Source organism: Aphelocoma coerulescens, chromosome 31, assembly GCF_041296385.1.
Source record: "Aphelocoma coerulescens isolate FSJ_1873_10779 chromosome 31, UR_Acoe_1.0, whole genome shotgun sequence".
Lineage (NCBI taxonomy): Eukaryota > Metazoa > Chordata > Aves > Passeriformes > Corvidae > Aphelocoma > Aphelocoma coerulescens.
Window position 1 is genome coordinate 1,244,778 of NC_091044.1, and position 8,300 is coordinate 1,253,077.

The 8,300-nt window shown below is 66.6% G+C and overlaps 1 protein-coding gene across 1 annotated transcript; it reads left to right on the forward strand.

Annotated features, from left to right (window-relative positions):
- Positions 1-580: 580 nt before the first annotated feature.
- Positions 581-8,202, forward strand: ZWINT (ZW10 interacting kinetochore protein). The gene is made up of 10 exons (XM_068998120.1): positions 581-623; positions 997-1,081; positions 1,813-1,918; positions 2,920-3,086; positions 3,975-4,025; positions 5,162-5,244; positions 5,756-5,924; positions 6,627-6,736; positions 7,056-7,212; positions 8,140-8,202. Exons 1-10 carry the CDS (start codon positions 595-597, stop codon positions 8,200-8,202), a joined length of 1,020 nt encoding a protein of 339 aa, XP_068854221.1. The 5' UTR covers positions 581-594.
- The last annotated feature ends 98 nt before the right edge of the window (positions 8,203-8,300 follow it).

Here is an 8,300-nt window from a genome sequence, read left to right on the forward strand (position 1 = left end):
CCCAGTGTCGCCCAGTCCCTCCCAGTATCGCCCGGTCCGTCCCAGTACAACTCAGTCCCTCCCAGTATAACTCAGCCCCTCCCAGTATCGCCCGGTCCCTCCCAGTATCTCCCAGTCCTTCCCAGTATAACTCAGCCCCTCCCAGTATCGTCCAGTCCCCCCCAGTATCGCCCAGTCCCCCCCAGTATCTCCCGGTCCCTTCCAATATAACCCAGTCCCTCCCAGTATAACCCGGTCCCTCCCAGTATAACTCAGTCTCTCCCGGTATCTCCCAGTCCTTCCCAGTATAACTCAGCCCCTCCCAGTCCCTCCCAGTATCGCCCAGTCCCTCCCCCAACCCCTCCCATCATGGCGGCCGCTGTCTGGGCCTCAGGGCAGTGGGGGCGTGGCCTCCTCACCGCGCGCTGTGATTGGCTCTCACTTTGAACGGCTGCACACACCTCTCTCCTTATTCCCGCGGTGATTGGTTACCGGGGGGGCGGGGTCGAGCGGCGATTGGCCAGCCGGACTCAAACCGGGTGGATACGGGCGGTGATTGGTCGCCGCCGGTCGGGTGGGCGGGGCGAGGCGGGAGGGCGGGAAGACGCGGCGGCGATGGCGGCGCGGCTGGAGCGCGCGAGGGGGTGAGCGCGCGACCCCCCCCCCCCCCCCCCTTCCCGGGGACCCCTGAGGGCTGCCCGGCCGCCATCTTGGATCGGGGGCGTCCGGCGCGGCTCCCCCCAACCCTACGGCAACCCCGGCGGCTTCGCTGGGTTCCTCTGGGGTCCCTGAGGGTTCACCGGCTCCTCACGGGGTCCCTGAGGTGACGCCCACCCCCACACGGGGCACTGCGGTGTTTCCGTGCCCTCAGGCGTCCGTGGGGCAGTCTCGCGTCCTCAGTGGTTCTCCGCTGCTTGTCTCCATGTCCCCACTCGCGTCCCTGCGGGGTATCGGGGGGATCTTTTCCTTTCCACTCGTGTCTGGGGGATGTCCCCACACGTGTCCCGGTGTCCCCAGGGCGCTGGCAGCGCTTGAGGCCGCCCTGGCCCTGGAGGAGGAGGAGGGTGATGTCCCCGCTGTTGTCCTGGTGGAACATCAAATGGTGAGACCCGCGGCACCCCAAGACTGCCCCACAGCACCTCAAAATACACCCACGGCGCCCACCTCTCCCCCACAGCTGTTCTTGGCTTCATTTGCCCTCTAACGCTCTCGTATCTTCTCTAAATTTACTTCTGACCCCCCAAATTCCTCACAACACCCCCCCCCAATCTGGCCTTGAGGCTTCTAGTGACCCCCACATTTATCCCCTAAACCTTCCTGACCACCCCATTTTCTGCCCTCGTCTCTTCCCCCATAGATTTTCTGGAATCCTTTCTTAATTCTCCTTTTTTCACCCCATTTTTGCCCCATATCTCTCACACCTGGGGCAGGGATTTGAGGGTTCCTGGGTCCCTTTTTGGGGAGTTTTGGGGTCCCCCCTTTTGGGGCAGGGGTTTGGGGGTTCCTGGGTCCCCTTGGGGAGGAGTTGGGGATTCCCAGGTCCCCTTTTGGGGGTTCATGGGTCCGGTTTGGGGGTTCCTGGGTCCCTTTTTGGGGAGTTTTGGGGTCCCTCCTTTTGGGGCAGGGGTTTGGGGCTTCCTGGGTTCCCTTGGGGAGGAGTTGGGGATTCCCAGGTCCCCTTTTGAGGGTTCCTGTGTCCAGTTTGGGGGGGGTTCCCTGACCTTCCCCAAACCTCCTGATCCCCCAAACCTGCTTCCCCGACCCCCAAACCCTCCATGACTCCCCCTAATCCCCCCCAAATCTCCCCCTGACACCCCAAACCTGCCCCCCCAGGACACCCGTCGGAAGCAGAAGCTGCTCCTGTCCCAGCTCCGGGTGCTGAAGCTGCTCCTGGGGGTCATCGAGAGCCCGGGGCTGCCCCCAGCCCCCACCAGCCTGCGTGAGCCCCCCCAAAACCCCCTGACCCCCCAAACTGAACCCCAAAGCCCCTTGTCTTCCCAAACTCTGGGTCCTCTCTGAGCCCCCCCCAGATCTCTTATGCTGAGAAAGTGCCCCTTGCACTGGAGCATCGAGGGAGCCCAAAGTGGGGGGTTTGGCATGAGTTTGGGGGCAATTTGGGGGTTCCCGAACACCCAGATGGCCTTTTGGGGGAGGCTTTAGGGATTCCTGGTCACCTGGGTGCCCTTGGGGAGGGGGCTGAGGGGATACTTGGGGATTCCCAAATATCTGGGTGCCCTTTGGGGGGTCCTGGGTCTGATTTGGGGGTTCCTGGGTCCACTTGGGGAAGGGTTGGGGGTTCCCAGGTCCCTTTTTGGGGGTTCCTGTGTCCAGTTTGGGGGTTATGGGGGTTCCCAGGTCCCCTTTTAGGGGGTTCCTGTGTCTGGTTTGGGGGGTTCAGGGGTTCCCAGGTCCCTTTTAGGGGGTTCCTGTGTCCAGTTTGGGGGTTCCCGGGTCCCTTCTTGGGGAGTTTTGGGGTCCCCCCTTTTGGGGCAGGGGTTTGGGGCTTCCTGGGTCCCCTTGGGGAGGGGTTGGTGATTTCCAGGTCCCCTTTTGGGGGTTCCTGAGTCCGGTTTGGGGGGTTCAGGGGTTCCCAGGTCCCCTTTTGGGAATTCCTGAGTCCAGTTTGGGGGGTTCAGGGGTTCCCAGGTCCCCTTTTGGGGGTTCCTGAGTCCGGTTTGGGGGGTTCAGGGGTTCCCATGTCCCCTTTTGGGAATTCCTGAGTCCAGTTTGGGGGGTTCAGGGGTTCCCAGGTCCCCTTTTGGGAGTTCCTGTGTCCAGTTTGGGGGGTTCAGGGATTCCCGTGTCCCTTTTGGGGGTTCCTGTGTCCGGTTTGGGGGTTCCTGGCCCCTTTTGGGTGGAATTTGGAGGTTCCCAGGTCCCCTTTTGGGGGGTTTTAGGGTCGCCCTGCCTTTGGGGGTGCTGACACGGGGCCCCCCTCAGGCGAGGCGGCGGCGGCGGCGCGGGGCCGCTGGCGGGAGCTGAAGGCTCGCTACGGGGAGGCCCTGGGGGCCCTGGGGGGGGCCGTGCCCCCCGCCCTGGCACAGCTGGCCAGGGGCCGGCGGCTGCTGCAGCGCGGGAGGGCGGCCCTGGGGGCCCGGCTGGAGCAGGTACGGGGGGGCTGGGGGGGTCCTGGGGGGCACAATGTGGGTCCTGGGGGTCCCAGGGGTCCTGGGGGCACAGTGTGGGTCCTGGGGGCACAGTGTGGGTCCTGGGGGTCCCATGGGTGCTGGGGATGGGCTGGGGGCACACTGTGGGTCCTGGGGGTCCCAGGGGTCCTGGGGGCACAGTGTGGGTCCTGGGGGTCCCAGGGGTCCTGGGGGCACAGTGTGGGTCCTGGGGGTCCCAGGGGGGCTCCCAGGGGTGCTGGGGGCACAGTGTGGGTCCTGGGGGTCCCAGGGGGGCTGGAGGGGTGCTGGGGGCACAGTGTGGGTCCCGGGGGTCCCATGGGGGCTGGGGATGGGTCTGGGGGCACAGTGTGGGTCCTGGGGGTCCCAGGGGGGCTGGAGGGGGTGCTGGGGGCACAGTGTGGGTCCTGGGGGTCCCAGGGGGGCTGGGGGCACAGTGTGGGCCTGGGGGCACAGTGTGGGTCCTGGGGGTCCCATGGGTGCTGGGGATGGGGCTGGGGGCACAGTGTGGGTCCTGGGGGCACAGTGTGGGTCCTGGGGGTCCCATGGGGGCTGGGGATGGGGCTGGGGGCACAGTGTGGGTCCTGGGGGTCCCATGGGGGCTGGGGATGGGGCTGGGGGCACAGTGTGGGTCCTGGGGGTCCCATGGGGGCTGGGGATGGGGCTGGGGGCACAGTGTGGGTCCCGGGGGTCGCAGGGGGGCTGGGGGCACAGTGTGGGTCCTGGGGGCACAGTGTGGGTCCTGGGGGCTCCCATGGGGGATCTGGGGGCTCCCATGGGTGCGGGGGGGTCTGGGGGCTCCCATGGGGGGGTCTGGGGGCTCCCATGGGGGGTCTGGGGGCTCCCATGGGTGCTGTCCCTCCCCCCCAGCAAGAAGAGCTGCAGGTGAAGCTGCGCGAGGCCACAGAGAGACGGGACCAGGTGAGACTGGGGGCACCCCTTGGGGTCCCCCTGCCCTGTGGGGGCTCCTGTCCTGGGGGGTCCCCCTCACCTTGGGGTGCCCCCCTCACCTTGGGGTGCCCCCCTCACCTTGGGGTGCCCCTGCCCCGCGGGGGGGTCCGTTTGGGGCTTCCCTCCCTTTTCGGGTCTCAGTCTCTTTTCTCCATTGTGGGGTCTGCCCCAATTTAGGATCTCTTCAGACCCCAGTCCGGGATCTTTTCCCCCCAGTTTGGGGTCTCTTTTTCCCCCAGTTTGAGGTCTTTTCCTCCCCAGTTTGGGGTCCCTTTCCCCCCAATTTGGGGTCTCTTATTCCCCCAGTTTGAGGTCTTTTCCTCCCCAGTTTGGGGTCCCTTTTCCCCCAGTTTGGGGTCTCTTTTTCCCCCAATTTAGGATCTCTTGAGACCCCAGTCTGGGATCTTTTTTCCCCAGTTTGGGGTCTCTTTTTCCCCCAGTTTGAGGTCTTTTCCTCCCCATTTTGGGGTCCCTTTCCCCCCAGTTTGGGGTCTCTTTTTCCCCCTGTTTGAGGTCCCTTTCCTCCCAGTTTGGGGTCCCTTTCCCCCCAGTTTGGGGTATCTTCCGCCCCAATTTAGGATCTCTTCAGACCCCAGTCTGGGATCTTTTCCACCCCAGTTTGGGGTCTCTTTGCCCCCAAATTTGGGGTCTTTTTCTCCCCAGTTTGGGGTCCCTTTCTCCCCAGTCTGGGACCTTTCCCCCCCAATTTGGGGTCCCTTTCCCCCCAGTTTGGGGTCCCTTTCCCCCCCAATTTGGGGTCCCTTTCCCCCCAATTTGGGGTCTCTTTTTCCCCCAGTTAGAGGTCTTTTTTTCCCCCATTTTGGGATCCCTTTCCCCCCAGTTTGAGGTCCCTTTCCTCCCAGTTTGGGGTCCCTTTCCTCCCCAGTTTGGGGTATGTTCCACCCCAATTTAGGATCTCTTGAGACCCCAGTCTGGGACCTTTCCCCCCAGTTTGGGGTCCCTTTCCCCCCAGTTTGGGGTCCCTTTCCCCCCAATTTGGGGTCCCTTTCCCCCCAGTTTGGGGTCCCTTTCCCCCCAATTTGGGGTCCCTTTCCCCCCAGTTTGAGGTCCCTTTCCCCCCAATTTGGGGTCCCTTTCCCCCCCAGCTGCTCCGGCGGGTTCAGGAGCGGCGCCTGCAGCGGCTGGGCCGGCAGGGGGCGCTGCAGAGACTGCGGGGGACAGCGGCCAGGTGGGGGAGGGGAGGGGATGGGGGAGGGACAGGGGGGGACAGGGGCCGGGTGGGGGAGGGGGAGGGGATGGGGGGACAGGGAGGTACAGCGGCCAGGTGGGGGAGGGGGGGGATGGGGGGGGACAGGGGCCAGGTGGGGGATGGGGGGGACAGGGGGGAACCGAGAAGGGGGCACAGGTGAGGGTGGGGATGGGAGGGGAGCATTGGGGGGGCCCAGGTGAGGAGGGTCGGGTTTGGGGTCCGGGGGTCCCTGGGATTTGGGCGGGGGGGGAAGGGGGGGGGGGTCCAGGGCTCCTCAGAGGGACCCAGGAGTTTGGGGGGACCTCCAGCATGGGGGAGGGGTTCTCAGGGTGGGGGAGGGTCCTGGGAGAGACCCCGGACGTTTGGGAACGTCCAGGAGCACCCAGTGGGTGTCCAGGTGGGGCTCCTAGGATAGTGGGGGGGGGGGTCGCAGGGATTTTGGGGGGTGGTCGTGTACCCCCCGCCCCCCCTGCACTGCCATTGGCTGCAGGGTGGAGGCCTCGTGCCAGCTGTACCAGGCCCTGGCGGGGGTCCGGGTGCTGCCCCCCTGCCCAGGGACCCCCGAGCTGGAGCTGGAGCTGGGGCCCCCCCCCGGCTCCCCCCATTCCCTGCCCCCCCTTCACCTGAGCCTCGGCCCCGGCGGGGGGGTCCGACTGCAGGTGAGGGGCTGAGGGGGGCTGGGGGGGATTTGGGGTCTGGGGGGGGGGAAGTGGGGGGTGGTTGGGGGATGAGGGGGCACTGGGAGAGGCTGGGGGGGGATTTGGGGTCTTGGGGGGTGGAAATTGGGGGATGAGGGGGCACTGGGAGGGCCTGGGGGGGATTTGGGGTCTTGGGGGGGTGGAATCGGGGGGGTGAGGGGGCTTCTGGGAGGGGCTGGGGGGGCTTTGGGGTTTTGGGGAGGGGGGAAATTGGGGGGTGGTGGGGGATGAGGGGGCACTGGGAGGGCCTGGGGGGAAATTGGGGTCTTGGGGGGGAATTGGGGGGTGCTTGGGGGATGAGGGGGCACTGGGAGGGTCTGGGGGGGCTTTGGGGTCTTGGGGGGCGAAATTGGGGGGTGCTTGGGGGGTGAAGGGGCACTGGGAGGGCCTGGGGGGGATTTGGGGTCTTGGGGGGGTGAAATTGGGGGGTGAGGGGGCACTGGGAGGGTCTGGGGGGGATTTGGGGTCTTGGAGGGGGGAATTGGGGGGTGCTTGGGGGCTGAGGGGGCACTGGGAGGGGCTGGGGGGGATTTGGGGGAGCACTTGGAGAGCTGGGGGGGGGTGGGGGTGGAATTCTTGGGGGTCAGGAAGGTTGTGGGGATGCACCTGGGGGCTTCTGGGGGAGTTTTGGGGTCTCACCACCCCCCCTTTTTTTCCCCCCAGGGACCCCTCCCGGGGCTGCCCCCTCCCCTGGGCCCGGGGCTGCTGGAGCTGCAGCGGCGCTGCTGGGAGGGCTGGAGCCTCTGGGCGGAGGTGACGCACCTGAGGAACAGGTGAGGGGGGCTGGGGGGGCTTTGGGGGCTTTGGGGGGACCTGGGGGGGCTTTGGGGGGAACCTGGGGGGGCTTTGGGGCACCTCTGAAGGGTCTGGGGGGAAATAACTGGGGGTGTAGGGGGCATTTGGGAGGTTCGCTGGGGGGGGGGTTGGGGGGTTTTTGTAGGAGGTCAGGGGGTCTTTGGGGCAGTCCTGGGGGGCTTTGGGGTAATCAGCAGGGTGGGGAGCACTTGGGGGGTCAATTAGGGGGGGCTGGGGGTTAATTAGGGGGCTCTTTGGGGGACCCCGACCCCCTGGTGACCCCCGCTGTGCCCCCAGGTTTGCCCTGGACTGGCAGCCGGAGTTGGGGCTCCTGCGGGTCCTGGGGGGCCCCCGGGGGGCCGAGACCCTCTGGACGCTGGAGCTGGAGCCGGGGTACCCCAAAAACGGGGGGGTGCGTCTGCTGCCCCCCCCCGCGGGGGCTCCCCCCCTCCCCGTGAGTTCTTTGGGGGTGTCCTGGGGGAGCTCGGGGGGGGGTCTCTTGGAGGGGGGTGGGTGGGTCTGGGGGGCAATCTGAGGGTCCCTGGAGGTGGGTTGGGGTCCCTAGGGGGGGCACCTGGGGGTCCCTGAGGGCAGTTTGGGGGGGTCCCAGGGACACTGAAGTGTCCTGGGGGTGGTTCTGGGGTCCCTGGGGGGGGTCAGAGGGCAGTTTGGGGTGGTCCCAGGGGTGGTTTTGGGGTCCCTGGGGGGATTTGAGAGCAGTTTGGGGGGTCCCAGGGACACTGGGAGGTCCTGGGGGGGTCTGAGGGCAGTTTGGGGGGTCCCAGGGGTGGTTTTGGGGTCCCTGGGGGGGTCTGAGGGCAGTTTGGGGGGCCCCAGGGGTGGTTTTGGGGTCCCTGGGGGGATTTGAGAGCAGTTTGGGGGGTCCCAGGGACACTGGGAGGTCCTGGGGGGGTCTGAGGGCAGTTTGGGGGGTCCCAGGGGTGGTTTTGGGGTCCCTGGGGGGGTCTGAGGGCAGTTTGGGGGGCCCCAGGGGTGGTTTTGGGGTCCCTGGGGGGATTTGAGAGCAGTTTGGGGGGTCCCAGGGACACTGGGAGGTCCTGGGGGGGTCTGAGGGCAGTTTGGGGGGTCCCAGGGGTGGTTTTGGGGTCCCTGGGGGGGTCAGAGGGCAGTTTGGGGTGGTCCCAGGGGTGGTTTTGGGGTCCCTGGGGGGATTTGAGAGCAGTTTGGGGGGTCCCAGGGACACTGGAATGTCCTGGGGATGGTTTTGGGGTCCCTGGGGGGGTTGTGGGTGTCCGAGGGGGCAGCTGGGGGTCCCAGAGGCACCCCAAGGATGGGTTTTGGGGGGGGCTCTCGAGGGGGCACATGGGGGGGGTGCTGAGAGTGACCCCCTGCCCCCCCCAACCCCCCTTGTCCTCCACAGCCACCCCCAGACCCCCCCACTCTGACCCAGTGGCTGGAGCTGCTGGTGGGGGGGGGTCCCTGAGGGGTCCCCGGCATCCAAATCCTGCTGAAAACGGGGGATCCCCCCCCAAAAAAAACCCACCCCCTCCCCATAAAAAACCCCAATAAACTCCCTGCACC